Source organism: Leptosomus discolor, chromosome 24 (genome assembly GCF_034619465.1).
Source record: "Leptosomus discolor isolate bLepDis1 chromosome 24, bLepDis1.hap2, whole genome shotgun sequence".
Lineage (NCBI taxonomy): Eukaryota > Metazoa > Chordata > Aves > Leptosomiformes > Leptosomidae > Leptosomus > Leptosomus discolor.
In genome coordinates this window covers 6,437,486-6,460,457 of record NC_141414.1, presented here as the reverse complement: position 1 = coordinate 6,460,457, position 22,972 = coordinate 6,437,486, and the positions used below count along the sequence as shown (strand labels likewise).

Below are 22,972 nucleotides of genomic sequence, written 5' to 3'. Positions count from 1 at the left end.
CTGAGCAACACTGTGAATGCAGGAAATGGAGGATGATCTGGTTTGTCCCTATTCCTACTGGTAAAGGAATACGGACAACTTAATTGCTCTGAACAGTAATCTACTTGGATGTGGCTCAATAGCATGCTGTCGCCTCAAGATTTCGATTGTTCAGAAGAACGAAAGTTGTCGTTCAACTCCTGGACAGGTGCTTTAAAAATTACTAGTTAGTTTTGAACTGCTTTTAAATGCTTGGGCAAGTTTAACTGCGGGGCTGCTCGCTTACCCAGTGTGGTGCAGGATGCCCTCGCTGTACGGTTGTTCTGCAGCTGCTTTTGTACCCAGCCTGGTTTTGTCTTACAAGCTTCTGAAAACCCGACTTGATTTTGTTTGTGCTTTCTTCTGAATCGAGGAGATGAGAGAAGGTAGAAGGTGAATATAGAAGGGAGAAGGTCTGTATTATAAAGAACCATTTCTTCAGTCTCTCAGGCTAACTCTTTCCAGGTGATTGCTGGAAGTCTGTGGTTGTTGCCTCGCCCCTTATTCTGAAAACAACGAAAATACAAAGTTCTGCCACGGGGCAAAAACTTGTAGAAATGTTTTCCCAGAACACGTTGGACTCTCACAAGGGCGAGCCCCGCCTCACCTCCCTGCGAGCCTGCAGGAAGGCGCGTACCATCGCGTCAGGGCTGGAGCATCCCGGAGCGATGGGTTATTTCCGATATTTACCCACCTCAACCCCCCTCTCCCCACGAGGCTTCGTCCCGCCGGGGCCGCCTCCCGCCGAGGCTGCAGTGCTCGGGGGCTGGCGCTGGCGCCGGGGCTCCCTCCGCTCCGCTCGGGCCCCGGGGCGGCCCCTCAGCCCCCGCCGCCGCCCCCGCACCCTCACCCCGGGCCCGCCGGCCGCCATGCTCCGCCGCGCACTTCCCACCGCCCCGCGCAGGCGCGCTCCCCGAACGGCCCACTGCGCACGCGCCCCCCGTGCCCGCCGTTGCGTGCGGCGTGACGTCAGACACGCGCCGATTGTGCGGTGTCGGGCGTGTCCCAGGGTGCCCTGCGCGGGGCTGGCTCCTGCCCACAGTTGAGTTTGGCCCCGAGCGGAACGGTCGGGCCCGGCCCGGTCGCTCCGTCGTGGTCCCCTCCGCGCCCCGCTACGAGCGCCGCTGCCCCCGCCTTGCGGGGAGCGAACATGCGACTCCGGCTCCCCGCGAAGGCCGCCGCCGGCGAGTGAGGAGCCGCCGCCACGGCCCGGCCTGGCCCCGCCGCCCGCCCGCCCCGGCCGCAGTCGCCCCGCCTCGCCCAGGCAATGACAGCGGCTCCGGCCCTCTCCCCGCAGCAGATCAGGGACCGGCTGCTGGAGGCCATCGACCCGCAGAGCAACGTGAGTACCGCCCGCCGGGCCCTGCGGCTCCTCCGCCGGTAGCGCGGGGATGCCGGCCGTGGGCCGTTGCCGCCGCGGCCCCCCCCCCCCCTCCCCCCCCCTCCCCCGCCCCCTCCAATGGCCGCCCTCCCGGGGCTCCCGCCGCGCCGGCCCCTGCCGCTGTCCGAGGGGACGCTGGGGTCGCGCGGCCGCCGCCGCCGCCGCCTCGCCTCCCGCCGGGACCGCGGCTGCGGCCGGGCTCCTCCCCGGGTACCGGAAGCCTCCGCTGCGGGCGGTAGCGGGGAGCTCCTCAGCGCCTTGCCCGCCCGGGGTCCCGCTGCCCGCCGCGCCTCACCGCCCGCTCCCCCGAGCCGCGACCGCGGGGCCGCCCCGGCGGTGGCACCGGAGGCCTCTCCCGTTCTCTCAGGGGGCCGCCTCCGCCCCCCGCCGCACCGCCTCCCGCCGCCGCACGGCCACCCCCGGGGCCCGGCCGGCGCTGCCCGGCCATGCGGCGTGCGGCCCGGCGGCCTCCCGACGCCAGGCCGCGGCTCGGGCGCGGCCTGCAGGGGGCTCTGGGCCGGGCTCCGTCGCGGCTCGCCGGGACCTTCCGGGGCGCCCACCTGTTCCTCGGCCCCTGCGGACGCTTCCAGCCGGGGCCGTGGCGTACCCCGGGCTCCGGGGACGCCGGGAGGGCCCCCGCGGTGGCTTCGGGGCTCTGGAGCTCCTTCAGCACCGAGCAGCCTCGGTCTTTGCTGTTATCCTCCCCTGCAGCGCGCTAATGAGCTTATCTGCTCCTTCTGGGATGTAGTATGAGCGCAGAGGTCGGCGTATATTTTACCTGTAAGTGGCCTTAACGGTTATCCAAAGTATCACTTACCCCCTTTAAGGGTTTTTTTTTTGGCACATTAAAGCAGGTGTCTGCTTAGGTGTTTATTACTGTGAGAGGACTGCAGAGCCTGCAATCTGTCAGATTTTTGACTCTTGGATCAACAGTCACCACAGCAGGAGGCAAAGGTGGGTTTGTCTTGACCATCTGCAGTTTGTGGGGGCAGCTGCAGCTGCGTCTGGCTGAACCCATGCGTGTGTGTGTGTTATTTCAGCAGGCTGGGTATGGGAAAGGGTATTTTGGGTCTATTAAACTCGTCCCTGCTTCTGTCTGGACAAGTGGGGCTTGTTGTAATAGACTTGTGTTGAAGTCTTAAAGTAGGTAATGAAGCTATTGCCATTTGGAAATGTTCTGGAGTGGCCTGCATGTGACAAGAAAACTGAAGAGAAATGACCCTGACCTTGTAGCTTCTTTAGTAATCCCCTGTGACGCGCATTTGTCATGAGCTGCGATGTTACATGTTCGAGTAACAGTAATGAATTATAATGATAATTGTGGGCTTTTAAATGTCAAAGTTGTTTGAGTTTGCAGTACTTTAACGTGGATCTGGCTGAAATGTCAGTTAGTGCACTTCATGAATTTTGTTTGCTCGGAGTTCTCCTTCTGTGGCTGCAAATTTTTCACTTTACGTTAGACCGAGTGTCAACCTAGTTTAATAAAATTCTCACAGATCTAGGGTTTCTTTTAACTTCAAAACTGTCAGCAACGATGGTTACCCTAATTCTGGTGTTACTTGCTAAAACGTTGTAGCTGTGCGGAATTCAGCCAGGAAGTAGGTTCTGTGGCGGACGCTTTTCCCTTTCTCCGTACCGTAACGTGCTTGTGAGGAGGGGGACCAGAAATAACCAGGCAGCTGTCTGCAAGGGGAAGTTAGAGCATCAGCCAATAGCTCTGCTGGGCTTCCAACAGGTCAGTAGCCCCAGAAGCTTAGGAGTAATGTATGTTAAATTATAATTCTACATACTTGATACTTGTCCAGGGCGATAATTGGTGGCAGAAAAATCAGCCTATTGTTTAGAAAAGCCTGTAGGCAGTGGGCTCTCTTCCATTTTAACCTTTTCTTCGAAGGAGAGCAGAGGTGGTGTAGTTGAGATTCATTGTGCAGGCATAGATCTGGGGCTTTTTTTTCCAAAGCACATAAAATATGTGGTAAACAAGCAAAAAATCTACCTGTTGTGCCCCTTTCACGAAGGGGAGAAAAACTTAAATTGGAACATGCTTAAAAGCAGAGTCTGAATTTAATCGCACTTGGGCACCAGCATGAAAGTATAAGAAACTGTTCTGATGTCTTCCCGTAGGAAGAAGTCAGCGGAGCTACGAGCTGCTGCACTTGTGGGTACTCATGGAAAACTTTGGCCACTTTCTTCTGGCTTTTTGACTCTTCTCCTAAAAGAATTGGTTGTATTCGAGATTGCGGTATTCATTATTGTGATCGACTTCCTTGTTTACCAAGAAAGTCAAGCTTTGAGGCCTGGATTTCATTCAGGCTTTTCAATATAATTGTTGGGGGGGGTGTGTGCGTGTTTCTGGAGAGCAGAGAGGGTGAAAACTGCACCGGTGTTGTCAGGCGTGCAGAAACCAGTCCAGTTTTGTGAGGCCGAGGAGGAGGACATGGCTGTTTATAGCGCTGTGAATTTAAGCTTCACCGATACGTTCTCTAATACAAGCTGTTTCTCAGTTGTGGATATTCGTTCCAGTGTAGCTGTGAAAGTCTTTGTGGTACATACAGATCTTGCTTAGCTCTGAGGTCCTGCCTTAAATGAAAAAAAAAAAAAAAAAAAGAAGAAAAAGTTTCCTGACATGTGTTGAGTTGAACTGGTCAAAGTAATCTTTTGCCCAATCTTTCAGAACCTGCTGGCTTTAAGAAATCATCTTCTGCACCGATTGTTCGTCTCTGAACGGCTCCATAAAGCCGTGCTGACTCAGGAGCGATGTTTTAATTGTACACATGCGTTTAGCACCAGAGTCGTCCTCTAGTAATTGCTGCAGGATTTATTTATAACATGGTTTCACACACTTAGTTCAGAATTTACACGGGTAACCTCTATTTCAAAGGAGACCTATAAGAAATAAGCTATTTTTAAAAAATTACATCATCTGGGAAGCCACCCGGGATGTCTGGTATTATGTCTTCATTAATTCAGCCTTTTCCCCTTGAAAAAAAACATATGGGCAAACTACTTCTGCTACATGACTTAAACACCAAGTATCAACATCAGTTTCCTTCCAAAGCTTGTGCGTTAGCGAGGACGTACCAAGGCTCGTGTTGGAGGAAAGCGCGAGTTCCGTGGTATCGCCCACAACGACGGGCGACAGGACTTTCGTGCAGGAAAATCCCTTTCCTGAAGGAACGGTGTAGAAGCAGGAACTGGAGAAGTGCGTCCGAAACCTTATTGTAGCGGAGGCGTGAGGTCTGATAGGGGAGATACTCCTTGGTTCTGGTGGAAGCAACGCTTTTCCCTTCAGGCCCGGTGTGCTGAGAAACCACCTCTTCCACCGAGCAGAACACCTTTCCCTTGGTAAATTGTGCTCTGTGCTCTTCAGGGAATTTATTACCTGGTGTCAGGAATAATGAGATCTGTTCGTTTTTGCTCTGTGGCAAAGCCTGTCGCTTCCAGCTGGCTGTTAGAATTGTGCTTGCAATTAACTGGTTCCTCATCCTGAATATGTGGCAATCTTTTCCTCATTCTGAATATTGAACAATAATTTAATTCTTTGCTAGTGATATCTCTCTGCGATGCAAACCTGGCTTTGGTTTGAGTAACAACCCATTACGCGCTCCCTGTGGGGCTGGAGCTGATGTAAATCAGCAGCTATTCATGCAGCACCTCAGTTGGCCTCGCTGCTCAGACCTTCAGGAGAGGTCCCTGAACCGAATTATTGATAATAAAGTGGTCCGTGTGTTGTAATCTGTTAAGGAGCGCGTTGGCCTGGGTGATCTTCGAGTTAACGCACGAGTTGCGTAGTCGAAGATGCTTCCATGGCTGTTTTCTGTGTGGATGGTTTTACCAAAGTCCTAGAAACAAAAGCCTGTATCATCGGTGATAATACACTTTCAAGAATTGAGTTTAAAGAGGGAGGGAGAAGGTGCAAGATGCTGCTGTGATAATATCAATGTAGAGAGCGGAGGAGGACGGTGGCTGACTTCAGGAGGCTCTTGGTGATTCCTTTGGAGGCAAGGAAGGGTTACGTGTGGGCGAAAGTAGACTGGGAATGGCTTTTGCTTTAGCTTTATCCTTTTCTGTGAGGCCTTAATAAGCTTATCAGTTTTGAGGAAGCTGCAGTGTGCAAAGACTGGAACCTGTTGTACCTCTCGCCATTTTTGTTTCCTTATTGTAGCTCATCTCGTTTCCAGCAGTGTTGCATTTTGTGCATCAAGGCAGCGGATTGTGTTGGAGGTGTGCGGTGGGACGGGCGGATGGTTGGGACGTTTCCGAATGCGTAGGGTCTGCAGTGTTGTTACTGTGTCAGTGCTGGGTTCCAGCTAAAGAGCTGGGCCTGCTGCAGTAAGTCCTGTTGTATTGAGTTTCTTCATAATTCTAATTACCCTTAAACGAGGGTGACTGCTCGTGCTGATGCTCTGCGTTGTAGACAGCTGGATAAGCTTGAATTGAGGGTGGTGGCATAGGTAGTCTCTCGGCCTTGCTTTGCAGCTTTCCTGGCCACCTCTTTCCAAAATAGCTTTTTTTGGCTTGGTGGAGGTGTATTCCAACGGTGCCCGTGATGCGTACATAGCTACAGAGTTTACCTAGTCCAAGTTAGCACTTGTCTGGTTAGCTGCCTGGATAGTCCTGGCCAGTTCGGGTTTGGTGGTAATGTGGAGAGGTTTTCTGGGGGGAAGAGGTTAAAAACTTTTCACCTGCACAGTACCCCTTGCGGTAGTGAGCCCATTATGAAGTTTGAGGCTGCCAAGACGAAACCTGAGCAAACAAAAGTAGCTGGGAGTTTGGGTTGAGGGGTCAAAGCAAGGGGAATGCCAGATTGCCTTTCTGGTGTTAATTCCTTGAAACTCCCCGGGTCGCAGTGATGATGGCAGGAGTCATTCGCTCTTAAGCTGTAATTTGAGTGTTTGTTTCAGCAGCAGTGACAATTTAACACCCACTTCTTATTCTTGCCACACACACCCATTTTATGTCTGCCTGTGCAACTGTTTGGAGGATCGTGAGGTGAACTGAACTGGGGAATTGATCGGGGATTAAAAAAGAAAAGACAATATTTGTCATCTTTTCCCCAGGGAGTTTTTGAGGTAGCACCTCTGATGCATCACAAGCAGCACTGGCACAGGTGTGGCACAGAATTGGGTATTAAAGTGTTTAAATAAGTGTGGGAGTTGAAAAGCGGAGTGCCCTTTGCTTCCTTCTGCTTCCCTGCTGCCGTAGCAGGCTGGCTCGGCACCTCGTAGGGAAGAGGTAGGTGTTACTGTGAAAGTTAACCATACCTGTCTGGGGTTTGAGATGAGAGTGGGTGCCTTACAGCCAGGGTTTGTTTGTAGAGACTTTATTGTCACCGTCACTTGTGTGTGGTCCAAGGATGTCTGGAATCGTTCCCGAGCTTGTTGCGAGGGGGTAACGCAAGGGCTCGGCGTGTGTTCCTGGGATAGCTGCTGGGACGCTTCTTCGTGGGTATCCAGGAGGATGCTCCGGAGGAGTGAGCTTTGCACCTCAAACCCTGCACCGAAGGCTGCGTGGCCAGTGCTCCAGAGACTCAAGGATTGAATCGACTTGGCTTAAACTGGCGTGCTTACACCAGCTGAAGCTGCCAAGGGAGCCGCACCCGGCGGGAGAGCTGCTGTGATCCCCGTCCCCTTCCCACCTCCAGCTGCACATTCCCGTTCCCTCCCTTGTGCTGGGTCAGCTGAGGAACTCACCTGGCTGAACCCTGCCTGGAAGGGGGCTGCTCCTGAGCCTCCTTCCCTGCCCTGGCTCCTCCTGGGCACAGGGGGGTGGCAGTTCTGGCACACAGGAGCAGCTGGGGGTCCGTGTGCCGAGGAGAGGTGACGGTGGCGTAGTGGCAGCCCCAAGCGGCACAAGCTCAGGCTGTTGGCAGAGCAGCACCCTCCAGCCAGACACCCCTCGGTTGGTCAGGTTGTTTCAGTAAAGGGCATCGGACTTTCTAAATCCAAATGACAAAACTTTGCAGCCAGTACCCACCTGCACACGCCGTAGCAAGGACCTTGGGCGAGAAACGAACACTTGATTGCTCAGAGGCTGGAGGGGGGGGAAGCGCTGGGAGGGAAGTAGCTGATCTAACACGGTTCTCTTGGTGTAACCACGAAGCTGTTTACTGAATGGAAGAACCAACTTTTTGTAGGTAGAACAAACATCAGGAATAATCTCCGACAGTCACCACGAACCACAGCGTGGGAAAGACAGCTGATGTGCAAGATGCACGTCCTTCCAGGAGAGATTCACTAAAACTTCCCAGACAGCAAAGAACCCGAGGCTGCAGCTTCCCAGCTTGCTCTGACTTGGGGCAGCTGCGTTCCTGCGGCCGCTGGTGCACCCGGGACCCTGATTTAAGCCGTTTCGGTCCGCGTTTGCACACAATTAACCCGCTAAGGCGGCTGAGCACAGGGTCCTGGATGGGCTGGAGCTGGGATGGGGTGGGCACAGGGCGCAGCTGGATCAGCTCCTGCTGTCAGGGCGCTGCAGCCTGACACTGGGATGGGTGGGAGGGAAAGTATTTGCTGTCAAAAGCTCCCAAGTGGGGAGAGGCTCAATCTGTGTCTTAGAAAATATGGAAACCTTCAGCTTAGCCTGTGTTTCAGAAGTCTGGATGTAGGATAGAAACTCCAATTTGTCATTTGTTAGGGTTTTGTACAATAAGTTGAGGGTGAGCCCAGTTTAGGAGTGCGTAAGGTGCGGGTTGCTGCCTCTTCAGGGTTTTGGCATGGCCGTATGACACAACAGCACTGTCATTCTGGCACTTTTGGCTCCTGATCAAAGTAGTTTCAGAGCAGCTGAAGCTTTTTCTCCCGGTATCCTGTGAGAGCAGATCCTTTCCCAGTTTCTTCAAGGAGCTGCTGTGGTTGACAAGTAGAGTTTTCTTTTTTTGGGGAACCACAAAAGTTTCAGGATGGGGAAAGAAAGAATCGATTCTGCCTGCTGCTGAAATCCGATGTTAATTAAGAAGCACTTCTTTTAAGGTATAGTTACTCCAATACGTTAGATTTGGAGTTCAGTATAGTTTTTATAAATAACTCCCCCCCACCTCCCTGATGTCTGTTTTGGCTGATAACACTTTGCTGCTGTCTTGTCTCACGCATTTTGGGCTTGCTGATAACTTCAAATAAACTTTCTTCGGTCTGTGGTATGGTGTGGCCTCGCTTACACTTGGTCTTTAAAGAAATATTTAAGGTAAGGGTAAGTATGTCCCATTCAGTTTAGTGGAAATGTAGGTTTATTTATTCAGTATTCTAACAGCTAAATTATTCTTTCTGCTGGTAATTCATGCTTTCAGTGTTTGGAACAATATTTAAGAGCTAGCAAATTGCTTTAATTTGAGGTGCAACCTGCAAAACTTCACAGCATGTCAGTGTTTTCTGGGCCATGGCTTTCGTGGGGCAGCGGTGCGTGCTTCAGTGTGATTGTTAATATCAAAGTATACAATTTTCAGCGTGTCCAAACAGTTGGTGGTAGAAATTTCTATTGAGGAATCACTGGAAGTAAAACGTAATTAGTTCTGTTTTACTGAACAAAGTGGTTTTCTAACAGAGCAGTTGGGGAGGAGAGGAATCCTACATCCAAGTCTGTCTGTAGTATTCAGCAACACACTCAACTGGGTGTATTTTGAAACTTGGTGCTGTAAAGATGATTGTGCAGAGGTGGAAGCATTGTCTCAGAGTGACAGCCAGCACTTTTGTGGAGCTGCTTTCTCACATAGTGTTTTCGTGCAGAATCAGCTTGCCAGAGTATCATGATTATACTGCAGGTTTAAATGGATTTTTTTTTTTTTTTTTTAAGGAGTGTAGAACTTCTGAAGGTAGAGGAGCACTTTTTTTTTTTTCCCCAGGGTATTGATGCACATTCATAACTTGTCTTCAGTGAACGAACTTCCAGCGCTGAGTTTCTGTGACTCGAGCTGTCGCTCAAGAGGAGCTCTTGGAGCCGGGTCACCTGGTCAGTGTGTAACGGTCCTTGTGCCGTGTAGTGAATGGCCTGGGAAGGAGCACGGGATTTTTATGTCTGTATATGAGTTATCATCCTGAAAGTTCCGGAAAAGTGTATACCTCAATATTATAGTTTATCCTTGGAGAAACTACAGTTGGCTCTTGAATCGAGTTGAGCATAGTGAGATGGGAAAGAAGAAGATGCAAGAGGTGATGTTTCAAATGTCCCTGCAAAGATGGGGTGCCTGCAGCTTGGGCACTTATGGGGGAGGCGCCCTAGTTGAGAATCTGACTGCGTTGGGAAAACTCGGTCTCTGTTGTCGTCTGTGTAAGAGTTTCAGTCTATCAGAACATGAGCTGTTGGGTTTGGACTCCGTAGTATTCTGTTCACTGGACGTTTTAAGACAGGCTGCTAAGGGGCTTAAGTGTCGGTGAGGCTTTCTTAAGGGGAAATCATGAAGTGTTTTGCTACTAGAATAGAAAGAACTAGCGCCAGGTTGCAGCTTCCTGAGCGTTCTGTGTTTCAGTATAAATAAAATGCTGATGGGGTGCTGGGTTCTCGAGATCACACTGGGCATTGGCTCTGGAGGGGAGCTGGTCTGAAGTAACCCCCCAGCTCGTGCGCCCTGAGATGAAAGGTGGCGCGCTTAGGTCGGCTGGGGGAAGACTTGGGGTTTTCCCAGCCAAAGGCAGAAAACTCACTTTGTTTCCAAATAGCTGCTAATGGTTGTGCCACTGAATGCAATGGCCGAGCATTCCCGACTGATTATGAGGGGAGTTACCACTTTCCCCCACAGCCTGTATTCTCCTGAGGACCTGTGCAGTCTTCAGAGAACGGAGGTATTTGGAAATGGGTGACTGGCAGCAGCGTTTGGCCTAGAATTTGGTGAGCCATAATTCTAGGAGATGAGTAAATTGATTTGGATTTTTGCATATCCATAAAACTTCCCTATGGGATGTGCTGATGGAAATTCTGTATTAGTATAACCGCTGTTGAAAGGATACAGTGACTTCTCTCCAAACTTGATATTTAAAACCTTCCCAATTAGTAAGACTGTTTTTCTCAGGTTTTAACAAAATGCCTAAATTCTCACGAGCGGTGTTGCAAGCGTGTGGCGCTTCACTGCGATGAATTAATAAACTCCACAGTGCAATGTATTGAACAGGCTCTGGCCTTCGCCCTCTTTATCGTTTAAGGAATCAGCTGAGAAGCTTCCCCGGCATTTTGAAAGGAGTTGGCCTGCTGCATTAAAAGTACACAAATACAGTGACAAGTGTTTTTATTTTTTTTTTTTTTTTAAGAAAAGAGCGGAAAACTTACATTGTGGTGACAGTGATAGGGCTTTTCTGTATTACATTCAAACTGCTCTGCGTTAACAGCTCTGGGTAGATACGTGATGGGTAACATCATATTTAAGAACTTCAGAAAGCTCTTGACCCTTTGAAGCCGTTCTCGTCAGGTCCTTAAGTGCGGGTTGCGTAATTTTGAGTCTCCACTGCTGCTCTGGAGTGCACGAAGATTGAGCAGGTGATTGCGGAACGATTCCGTGCGGGCGATGCCTTTAAGGGTCGGTCTCATAATCTAGTTCAGTGTCTGACTTTGCTCTTGCCGTAGCGCAGGTAGATAATAACAGCGAGTCCCGGTGAAGTGGAAGCTGCCGTGCTGGGAGTGCCCCGCTCCCCCGGCACCCGCCTGTGGTGCGTTTGCTCTCAGCGTTGGCTTTTCACTTCCCCGAAGAACTGCAGTCAAAGTACAGACTTCTGGCTGAATAAGTGGCTCTCCCGGTGCCATTGAAAGCACCAAGATCACGATAGATCAGAAGGGGAGCATTTGAAGGCTGAATTTTCTGTATATGCTGTATTATTCTGCCTGAATGATCAACAAACTCTGTGTTTCTCTCACGCTGAAGTAGGAGCAGTTGTTGCTGTGACTTTGACTGCACAGCAGCTTCATTTTGTGGCGCTCTCAATTTTTAAGCAGTAATTTTGGACTTCAGTTCATGGCTTATAATAAATAGTAACTACCAAGATTCATCTGGTTAAAGTTTCTGTACAGGTGGAAGAGGAGGAGCAATGGTTATCATGTGTACAACAAGACTGTGTCGTGGTTGGATGTCCTTAGGACCAGTGCAGTGATTGGGTTTGTAGGGCTTGTGTGTCAGTGATGTGTCCTATGGGTGTTGTTTATTGTGCTGAAATAATCTGTAGTGATTGCTGCACCCGGGGGGGACGTGCTGCGTTGTTTTGTCCTCTTTGGTTGTGCAGCTCAACACTTGACAAGTCTTGTTCTGTAAGACATGCTACGATGTTCGGCTGAACGTTGAACACATGAGTAGCTGGCTGTGTGACGGGTAGTGTTTGTACCAGGAGGCAACAGACGTGTAGGGCTGGTCAGACCTAACAGTTTCCGTGGTTATTCTTGTTGTATTACGCTTTGTTCTGGCAGGACCACGCTGGTTTGGAAACGTGCTCAGGTGTTGGGATGCAGAGGGGTAAGCAGGAGGTGGTGAAATGGTGATGCGAAGCGGCTACAGAGCCTGAGCGGGGATGAGCCGCCTGGAAGGCTGGGGCAGCCTCGGGCGTTTCTTCTGGCTGAGCGTTGGCTGGGGTAGGGCGGTGGGGGGGGCAGCACGGCCGGAGGGGCTGCGAGTTCTGAAGTCTTGAGTTTCGTAAGTCCTTTACGATACAAACTGCTTCGTGTACTTACCTGCATGTGGCTCTGAGAAGACAGAGTTTAGAATTACTATTTTGCGTCTAGTCTGGACTAGATAGGAATGGGTGTTCCAATGCCTTTCTGCTACTTGCTGTCTGTTCCCCAGGTGTGAATTGCGGGGATGCGTGGCTGGAAGGGACTTCATGGAGCGTGGTCCATCACCTTCACTGAAGTAGCATCACTTAGACGAAACAACTCCTTCCAGACTTGACTAATCTGGTCTTAAACCTCTGCAGTGGCTCTGGAAACTGTTTGAGAGCTTATTTGAGTGCGTTGGTCGCTCTCTGGTTATTCTTAATATGTAATCGGTGTTTGTCTTGTTGCAATATTAGGCAAGTGAGCGTGAAAACAGTTGATCACCATTTTCTTTATTGTGATTAAAAACGTATAGGGAGGCTCATTAGAAGCTTTGTGTGTCTGCTCCCTATTTTTTCAATACTGTGTGAACTGAGTATGCTTAGACTGTTTCTTATTAACCGTCTTTTCAAAACCTCTTAATCGCTGCTCTCCTCTGAACTCCTCTCTGTATAGGTTCTTCTTGAACTGTGTGAGATGAACGTGTAATTCAAGTTGAATTTGATTCCTCTGCCATTCGTTGTCAGTTTGGTGTTGAGTGAAAAACAAGACTCAAAACCAAGACTCAAATTATTTTGCTTGCAGTATGCCGTGGTAGATAACCATTGAGCCTGTCCTGCCCTGCTGTGACAGTGACTGCCCGCCTTTGTGATCCACAGCACCCTCTGCTCTGCTGCCTGTTGTTTTGCAGCACAAATTTCCGATAGGTTTTCAAAGCGTGGACTCCAAATGAATTTCTCTGCCGTAGACCCTGAGCCGATGACTTTCAACCCGAATCGTTGATTCCTTCATGTTTGAAGATCTGCTGTGCTAAATATGATTAGAAAACTCGCCTCCACCTTTAAGGATATCTTGTGTGTACTGTGAATATTTGAACTTCGCTTGGCAACCTGCCTTTCAAACGTTTTCGGTAATTATGAACAAAGCAGTGCATGGTCATCGTTTTGGTATGTCCCTTCTGTGAACAGTATCTCGTGTACCCTATCTTTAGACAACATCATGTCACATTGCGGGTAGGGGAAACCGTTAATAGATCAGTTGCAAGGGAACTGAACTAAATACCAGCAGGTTGTAACCTGAATTCTAACTTGGGGTGTTTGGTCTGTATCTTTGAACAAATGACATTATCGTTTACTGCTCACAATGTGTATCTGGTGTCTGGGACCTAATTTGTCCTGTACGAAGCCCTAAATAAACACTATTCCACTGTATTTCCATTGCTGCCCTCAAATAAAGCTGCCTACGAATAGCAACTTTTCTTACTTCTTATTCCATGTTTCAGATTATTTTGCGATGCTGTAGCTTTTATACAAATGCAGTGCTGGGAGCAAGATCTGATGCTGAGCAGAGACCCTGGGCCGGGGCAGGTGCTTAGATGCAGGTAACGGCTACAGTGTTCTGGAGACAACAAACGTGAGCGGATGCTGTCGCTCGTGGAGCTGTTGCTGAACCTGCTTTTGAATCGGTTCTTCCTTCCTGGAGATTTCAGCAACGGTGACCTGGAACCCGGGATTTTCTTGGCCGTTACCCTGGGCTACCTAAGGATGTACGTGGCCCGTAGATAGATGGTGGGTTTTGTGACTGCCCACTAAAATGCTGCTGTCCTGAGGGGCAGACAAGAAAAAAATGGTACAAGGCTCTTGTGAACTGTGTAGGCCGTACTGCAGTTCTTGTATTAATTGCCAGCAGACAGCACCAGCTTGGCAGTAGAGATCTGGATTTGTATCTGTAGGAAAGAACTGTTTATTTTTCCACGGTGGGCCCGTGGCTCTGCTTGCTTTTGTGAAACTGCTTGGATACTGCAGGCGGGGAGATGTTACAGAAGTACTTTCTTTGAAACTAGCAAAATACTGAGTGTTTGTAACATGTTCTGAGGAAGTGAGTTGAAGTATGATGACAAATTCCTTCTCTCGAAGCCTGTGTCTTCTGGATACATCTGTGTAGTCTCAATTTCCGAAGGCCTACGATGGAGGCAGGTTATTGATTATTATAACCTGTGATTTTTGGGAGGGTAATCATGTTACACTTTGCTTTTAGAAAACTTTCAGTGGTTAGGGACTGCAGATGTACTAGGCCAAGTTTAAATATCCTTCAGGAGCTTTTAAAGGTACTAATGTGACCCACATGGATGATGATACTGTGTCAAAAGGCGCCCTTTAGTGCTGATAATGTGAGCTTTGTGCAAGTGATTCAGGAGAGCCCTTCTAGCCAGAATCCAGTAGGACAGGCATCTGTATTAGCAGTTTCACTGCAATTTTTTTAGTAATTGTGCACCTAGCTCTCGGGTTTTCCTGTTACAAGGAAAGAGCTACAACTTCTCCCACTCCAGGCCTGTGTAACCAAGTGTCTCCGCAACATCATCCTTGCTAACCTGGATCTGATCCGTCATCTGTCATGGCCTAGTCATGCATGCAAGTGGCTTCAGAAATGTGCCTGTGAAACATAAAAAAAACCCAAAATTGCTTTATTCAAACGACTGAAATTGAATGTTTCTGTAACGTTTGTTTCTTGGGCAGCAGTGGAGCGAGATGCGGGTTGTGCCGTGTGTCGAGGCAGTCCTGAGGAGGCAGGGAAGGTGTTAGACTGGCGCCTACGCTGTGTGGGGTCTGGGCTGGTCTGGGGCTGAAGGAAGAGAACGAAGGCGCGACATCGGGGTGCGCTGGTCCCACGTAAAGCGCGTCCCCCGCAGGTTGGCGGTCCCAGCCCGTCCGCACCCCCAGCACCTGGAAGCGGTGACACCGGCTCACGCGCGGATGCCGAGTTCGCTGCTGTTTTCAAATCGACCGGGGACGGAGGCAGTGGAGTCGAGGTGGCGGGGGACAGCCGTACGTTAAACTTCCCAATCCCACTTTTTATCCTTTTAAACTGCTGTGTAGCACTTACCCTGAAGTTAGTTACTGAATTGTTCTTGATTTATAAAAGCTAAATAGGATTAGGATGGCAGTTAAAAAAAGGAAATTAAGCTGCTTGATCTTTTCCAGAGAGTTCAGAAACCCGTGCTTTTGTCTGAGGCTGTAGTAAAAACATTTAGTGCTTAACTTGGAAAAGGTCTCAGATACCAGTAGTAAGCTCCAGAGTATGGCTGAAGGACTTAAAGAGACTTGCATGGAATAAATAAGATTTGTTTTCTGTGACTGTCATTAGGGTTGGCTGGAAAGGATTATCGTCGATGCCTCAAAGCAGATGTTCTCCAGTAAACTTTCGAGTGAATTAGTCTGTGAGCCAGTCAATCTCCACGACAGGGGAGCAGCATGGGATAACTTGAACTGCCGTATAAATTATTCTTAGATGTTTTCTGCAAGCTCCTAAATGCGAGGTCCTGGCGCTGCTTTGTGGAAGTCCTTGTTTTGGGGTGGTAGGAGCGGGTTGCAGTGTCAGTAGACGAGGGCAAATAGAAAGTAAAAGGATGTGCAAGTTCCTGAGACGCCGACTTAGGCAATCGTGCTCTTAACCAGTGTCTGAAGAGAGCAAAGTAGCCGAGCTCCCCTGTCCCACTCGGCTTTCTGTTCCTTTGCCTGTCTGCTCTGTAGCCAGTGAGCGTTTTTAATAGCTGCTTGGGTTAATAAATTATCACTTCTGCTCAAAGTAGGATCGTGTCCTGGTAGGCTTTGTAACTTCAGTCTCATGTCAGTTATGTGACAATATGCTAATTTTATTAAGCCAGTGACATGGTTTGAGGTAGAGGTACGGGTGTGCAATACCAGTGGGCTGCTGTTCCCAAAATAGCTGTCTTTGCATTGAGGAGATGACACTTGAGGTGTTTTGGGGAGGTCCTCTTGTTTTCAGCGTAGTGTTTAACCGCACCACAAGAAATGTCATAGTCTCTGTTATTTTTAAATAGGTGAATATGACTTTTATTGTAAGCTTCTCTTTGTGGCAGTTTGGGTGAAGCATTCCAAGAAAATGACACAAAACTACTGGGGTAGAGACGGGTGGAGAAGTTGTTGAACCTGCCTGAACGTTTTCTTTTTCTTAAGAACCGTGCTTCCCTGCAGGTCAAAAAGAAGGAAAAAATGAGAGGAGCTTCTTGCAGTTGATCTCGAGCGTGAGCCTTCGTGCTCCTCGCAGCGATCGCTTCGGCGCGGCAGCGTGTTTTCAATTGGTTACAAATGTGTGAAGAATCCGAAATGGGTGTTTTGTGTTTTACCAGAAGCCGAGCGATCAGCACAGCCTCGGCGGTGTAAGGCTGCTTTTGCTGTCTTAATTGGCACCATGTGTCCCTCAACGGAGGGAATGCAGTAACAGCCCGTCAGGCTTGGTGCAGGCCTGGGCCCCGGTAGGGGATTGAGCATTCGGGGGCATCCATACGTGTGTACGGGGGTATTTGACCAAAGGCAAAGCTGTTCCTGGAAATTCCCTGACCCATTTCATCTTTGGGTTGGCGTGTACATACATCAGCATATCGCTTTCCCCATCTTGACCTTTTGCTAGACTGAGGATCCTTTTTTGCCATCAGGTTGTCATTTAGATAATGAATATTTGGGGATTACCAGTAACTGCGAAAATAATTGTACCAATTACTGGTGTGTGCAATACACAGAGCCTTTTTGCACCTTGGTAATTCAATAGTCTAAAATATGTGTTAGGAAGGAGAGTATCGTGTTTTGCAAGTCTAAAACTGTTTGTCTGGAAACTCCCAGAATTCAGCATTAGCTGTTCTAAGTGCCCTGGTTCTAGAAACTGAAAAAAACCCCAACCAACCAACCCTGGTGATGGGTGTTACTTAAACTGTGGTGCTAAATCATCCTTCCTAGGCACTGAGGGCAATGCAGGGATCAGAACATGGAAGAAAGTCAGTGCAACAAAGTGAAATAGGGAGAACTAAAATATGTCTGCATACGTGCTGGTGCCGCTTGAAAGCTTGAGCCGTTTTTCCAGACCTGACCGGATGGTGGGGCCTTAAATACCCGCAGAGGCGTTGCAGTTCAGTGAAGAAGAGACCATGACAAATTAGTTCATCTTTGGTCTGAAGTTGGTTTTCCAACCTGTAAGAGTTAGAATCGTTCAAAGCCTGTGTAGACTCTAAATGTAAGTCTGCTAAAAGTAAATCTAAAAATCAGGCCGAGTGTGTCACGGCCGACAGCTTTATCCAGGTGCTCCAACATGAAGCGATCCTGCTGCGATGGAAAAAACACGGTCTGTGCGTGAGGTTTTCTGGAAAGCAGAGACTTCAGCTCCTGATTTTCCTGTTGTATCTTTAGAGAAGGGTAGAATTGACTTGGAAAAGCGAATTCTTACAAGCTTGCAGCCTTTTTAAAATGAAGACTCTTGCAGTGGGGGTGTGGCTGGGAAGGCAGGGCTTGCCTGGTTATGCTCCTGGTGAGACTTCAGGATAATGCGGGATCCCTGCAGAGGTTCTTGCTGCAAGATTTTTCTCGGATGCAATTCATGTCCAGTTGAGTCACAGATGCAATTAAGCAATAAATGAGACTGTGATTCAAGTTTTCCTTTGCTTATTTTTTGAATCTATCTGCCAAGGTGAATTAGAAATTCCAGGTTTTGGTGCTCTTAACATCAGGTAATGGAAGTACAGCGCTTGGTGCAGTCTGGGCCTTCCCACAGGAGTTATTAAAATCACGCTGGTGCTTAACGTCTACAGATCGCGACGGGTGCTGTTGTGGGGAGCTTGCTGGCGCGTGCCGAGAGGCTGCAGTGAAGCCCACCAGAAGGTCGGGTACACGCTTTGTTCACGCAGTGTGAATTCCCGCCGTTGCTCCTCACTGTCTTGCCTGTCAGGAGATACAATCCCAGCGTGCTGCGGAGCTGCTGGGGCAGCCCTGGAGGAGCCGTGGCCGGAGGCCAGGCCTGGCTCTGGGCTGAGGATACGCACTGGGCACGGCCTTCGCCTCCGCTCGGCCCCTCGCCTCGGAGGAGTTTGTACCTGGGCGTTTTCAGACCCCTGGTGTGCAGCTACGGGGAAGCATCAGTATTTTGAACAAAATTGTCGAACGGTGACTTGTGTCGATCTAAAGCAGGGCCTGAAGGGATGAGCGCTGGGCACCGATTGGACTCGTTGCTGCTCTTGGTCCGCGCGGCACTTAGGTTTCCAGTTGGGCTGCAGGACGGTTAGTGGGACCTTGGCTGGGGGTCTCGGAGCGTTGCTGGTGAGTCACGCTGGGTTAATGCTGGTGTTCCCTTTAGTTTTACAGAAGCGTGTGTGTTGGAGCTCCTGCAGTTTCCAACTAGGTCAGCGAAGTGTCCTTGTCCCTGTTCTTTGAACGATCAGCTCCCTGAAGCCAAACAGTGTGATAGCAATTTTGTGATTAATGCTTCCAGCAATTATAAAGTGGAAGGTCTTAAATTACATTTGATAACTCAGACCTGTGCATGAAACAACTTTGTCTTCCTTGTTGCAGATCCATAACATGGTGGCAGTGCTGGAAGTCATCTCCAGCCTGGAGAAATACCCCATTACCAAAGAGGCGCTTGAGGTATGTCACCCTCTGAACGTTACTTGGGTTTTGTGTGTATAAAAGGACTTTCTCTGCCTATCTGATTTCCATAAGAGCTTTTCTTGAAACAATAGATGGATTGCAAAGGATTCACAATTAAGATATTCTTTTGTCCCTCTCGTGCTGCTTCTGACATCTCAGCGCGTACACAGTGATTCTTTCTGGATTCAGATCAGTATTCAGTGCAGCACAGTTCCTGTTGTGTAGGGCACTAAATTAATCATTACTTGCTACTGATTAATTCTGTTGCATTCAGCAACGTCGCTGTGCTTGCTGAAGTACTGGTCACCTTTTTTACATGTCTGGTGACCAAGCACCAAAGAATCCGAGATAGGGATATAGTTCCTCTGTGTCTATAGAATTAATCTTAAATTCAGCTGAGCAGGTGTCAGTGCCTGATCTCGTTGGTGAGCTGAGGTGTGTTAAAAGCTGAAGTATCAGGTGGGGTAGCAGCAGCCTCACTGGCCACTCTTAGAAACAGAGCCCGAAGAAGTGCTTATGGCTAAATTATAATGGTTTTTTCAACCTTTGTGTTGAAATGATTGGTGTTACTTGCTTTCAACTCTTGCTTCGTTATAACTCTGGCTGTATTTCAACGTATGTATCACAACATGTTGCATATTTCTGTCACGATCTGCTCTATGTTTTCCTTTGAAGTGCCTTTCTTAAGTAATCTGACTTGTGGAACAATTCTTTGTTTTCAAACGTGCTTTGGGAACAATCAAACCCTTCACTTCCTTCCGCTTATGAAACCACTTTGGGACACCCTAGGAATGCTTGTTTAAATCGGTCTTTCATACCCTTCCAAGATACTGGGGAGTGAAGGGAGAGGAGAGATGAAGAAGGTAGGATGGAAGTCGCACCCTGGCTAGTCAGGTTTGTGAAACGGAGAATTTCATTGTCAACGTGTTGCTGTGACAGGCGAAGGGTCTGGAATTTTTTTCGCTTGCCTCTTTCTGCAGATCTTAACGCGTTCGCTGTGATAAACACGCACCTTCTGCCTCGGGTGCTGCGTTTCCCCTCAAATCTGAACTGGCACCTTTATTCTCAAGGTTCTTGCTGATTAAAGAATTCCTTCCCGATGCTTTTCACAGCCAGTGGCTCCGGTGCTTTAGCCAGCGAACAAAGACAGGGTGACTTGAAACCTACAGTAGGTTTCGTGTTGCGTGGCAGAGCACTGGACCAACTGGACTAATCCTTTCCAGAAAAGATTAATTCAACACTTAAACCTTCCATGGTTTTTAACTAGGTATTACAAGGCAGAAACGCACCTGAAGAGTGTTGTTTAGAAAGATACCTGTTTGTAAAAGAGCTTTTCTTTCTTTGTAGGAAACGAGACTTGGGAAACTTATCAATGAAGTGAGGAAGAAGACATCCAATGAGGAACTTGCCAAACGTGCCAAGAAATTGTTGCGGAATTGGCAAAAGTTGATAGAACCTGTGACCCAGAATGAACCAGTGCCAAGAGGGTTGCCGAATCCACCCGGATCAGCCAACGGTGGTGCTCACAACTGCAAACCAGAAGCGCAACTTCCTGCTGTGGCTGGATCAAAGCCAATCAGCGAATTGAAAAGCAGGAACGATATACAGAAACTAAATTCTCCAAAACCAGAGAAACTGGGAAATCGGAAAAAGAAAGGTGAACACAGGGATGGGCATAAGGGCCCTCTTCCCCCCAAAATCCCCAAACTTAGTCATGAAGTATTGCAAAACTCTTCGCCCCCTCCAACAAATGGCATTGGAGGGAGTCCTGAAAATTTTCCCAGTCCTGTAGATGTAAATCTACATGCAGGGCCCGAAAGCAGCAGGACAGAACTCAGTGAAAATGATAAACACAACAAGATCCCAGTAAATGCTGTAAAACCTCACACCAGTTCTCCAGGACTTGTAAAACCTTCAAGCACTTCCTCGTTATTAAAGACTGCGGTGCTTCAGCAGCATGATAAATCGGAAGAAACCCCAGGGCCGCACCAGCCGAAGAGTCCTCGCTGTTCCTCGTTCAGCCCGAGAAGCGTCAGGCACGATGCTTTTGCTCGGCAGCATACCACGTACTCACCAAAGGATTCGATGCCCAGTCCATCTCAAAGGTCTCAGTTCTTAGACACTGCACAGGTGCCATCACCGCCACCATCCTTGATGCAACCGTCGACACCTCCAATGCCAGCGAAAAGACTGGAGTTCTCTCAGCCGTCGGTAACTGAGGTCCCTCAGCACTGGCAGGAGCAGCAGGTACCTCCGGAAAGCGAGCACAGGCACACAGCAGGGACGCTTCAGCAGCACACGTCTCCCAGCTGCAAAAGCAGCTCCTACCCTGCGGAATCGCTGACGCCACACATGGGCTTTTCGCAGGACGCGTCAAAAATGGACAGTGACGATGCTGCTTCGGGTTCTGATAGTAAAAAGAAGAAAAGGTACCGATCCAGAGACTATACAGTCAACTTGGATGGGCACGTGACGGAAGGAGGTGTGAAACCTGTGAGGTTAAAAGAGAGAAAACTCACTTTTGATCACATGACAGGACAGATAAAACCTTTAACACAGAAAGATCCTTTGCAGGTAGAAATCCCTGCACTTACGGAACAGCACAGGACAGAAATGGAAAAGCAGGAGCAAAAACCCAACCTGCAAAGCCCTTTTGAACAAACGAACTGGAAAGAATTATCCAGAAACGAAATCATTCAGTCGTATTTAAACAGACAGAGTAGCTTGCTGTCGTCATCAGGAGTACAGACTCCAGGAGCTCACTACTTCATGTCTGAGTATTTAAAGCAGGAGGAAAGCACTAGAAAAGAGGCTAGAAAGACTCATGTTCTAGCTCCTAACAGCAAACCTACAGACTTGCCTGGGGTCACAAGAGAGGTCACAAGTGATGATCTCGACAGAATACGTGAACATCACTGGCCAGGCGTGAACGGTTGTTATGACACACAGGGTAACTGGTATGATTGGACACAGTGCATATCTTTAGATCCACACGGGGATGATGGTAGATTGAACATCCTGCCTTACGTCTGCCTAGACTGAGTACAGTTTTCTAAAAATGCTTTTACATCTGCAGTTAGCAGACAGCAGACGCTATGCCACTTCCAGATGGAGAAAGCTTCCTGTCCTGGACAAACAGGCCCAACGAGCAGAGGGTGTGAGGGAGCTGGGGCTTCACAGCTCTCTCCTTTAAATTTTCCTTTTGTGAAATGCTGCTACCAGTTTACTAACAATTGCAAAGGAAGGCATACGAAGGTTGAGAAATTGAGTTCAAAACTCTCTAGCGAGCCAGCTATAAAAAAAAGTGTTAGTCCCCAAGAAGTGAAGATGATTTCCAGCACTTTGTGAATGCCGGAATCTTATTACAGGCAGGTACAGAGAAAATTGTGGAAGTTACCTTAACAAAATATACATCTATTTATTTGACTTGATTTGGGTTTTTATTTGGCAGTGAGATATTCGAGAGACAATGTGCAAAAACTGTAGTTTTATTTGCATCACATCTCTGAACATGATTGCGTTTTCTTTAAGTCATGGGGTACGGAGATTGGGTTTTAAACAGCAGGTGTTGCACTGCAGGCTGGGAGACCGGCTTCAGCTCAACATTCCATAGGCATCCACATATTTTAGTCTGGTTTCAGTTTAAATCCAGTCTCTGAGAAATGCTGCAAAAACTAGATGTTTGACGATATTTTTGATCCCTCCACCACCAGCCAAATATTTTTCCTCCTTTTTTCCCTTCCTGCAAACTTCTAGGAAAAAAAAAAAAGAACAAAAAAAAGAAAAAAGGAAAAAAAAAAAAAGAAAAATCACCTTTTCTAGAATCTAAATGTCATGAGGGTGCTACAAGTTTGTAACTGTACTGTGAGAGGGAAAAAGGAAGCCTGTTTGTATGCTGGAAATATACTTGTTACCATTCCTTTAGATATTGTTTGCCTTATGGATATCCATCATAAACGCAATTTGCAAAAACAAAGAGCCTTAGTGAATGTACAGTAACTAGACTTCTGTGTTCTTGGGATGCAGAAGGGAGCAACTTTGCTATTTGGTCCTTTAAGTGGACACATTGTGATATAAATGTGGAAATAAAAAAAATTTGCACAAACCAGTTTGTGAATTCTTTCTACTTAACTCCTTTATTTTCAAGTTTGCTCAGTTCAGACCAGCTGGGTGATCATCGACCCTGAGAATCCGTCGGAGCAGTGCGGCGAAGCCGAATCCCACCCGACGCTCTTAGGGGTGTACGAGATGTCTTCCAAGCGTGTTGGTGGTGGTCAGTCGCACAGGTTGGATTATTTTTTTTTTTAACTCTGGTTGCATCCAGGGTCTGCAGACTGATAACCCCATTGCTCTTAATGTACCTCAAAGTCTAAAAAGATCACAGTTCAGCTTTTCTCTCAGTAGCTTTGTAAGATGT

The 22,972-nt window shown here is 48.5% G+C and overlaps 1 protein-coding gene across 5 annotated transcripts; it reads left to right on the top strand.

Annotated features, from left to right (window-relative positions):
- Positions 1-1,271: 1,271 nt before the first annotated feature.
- MED26 (mediator complex subunit 26) lies at positions 1,272-22,660 on the top strand. Of its 5 annotated transcripts, none has more exons than XM_086477365.1 (3): positions 1,272-1,360; positions 18,478-18,552; positions 19,903-22,660. In XM_086477365.1, the coding sequence occupies exons 1-3, from the start codon at positions 1,286-1,288 to the stop codon at positions 21,595-21,597; spliced, it is 1,845 nt and encodes a 614-aa protein (XP_086333491.1). In that variant the 5' UTR covers positions 1,272-1,285; the 3' UTR covers positions 21,598-22,660. The 5 variants fall into 5 exon arrangements, 4 of the variants coding, with proteins under 4 accessions (XP_086333491.1, XP_086333494.1, XP_086333493.1 ...); XM_086477368.1 differs by lacking the exon at positions 1,272-1,360 and adding an exon at positions 8,340-8,370; XM_086477367.1 differs by lacking the exon at positions 1,272-1,360 and adding an exon at positions 8,492-8,581.
- The last annotated feature ends 312 nt before the right edge of the window (positions 22,661-22,972 follow it).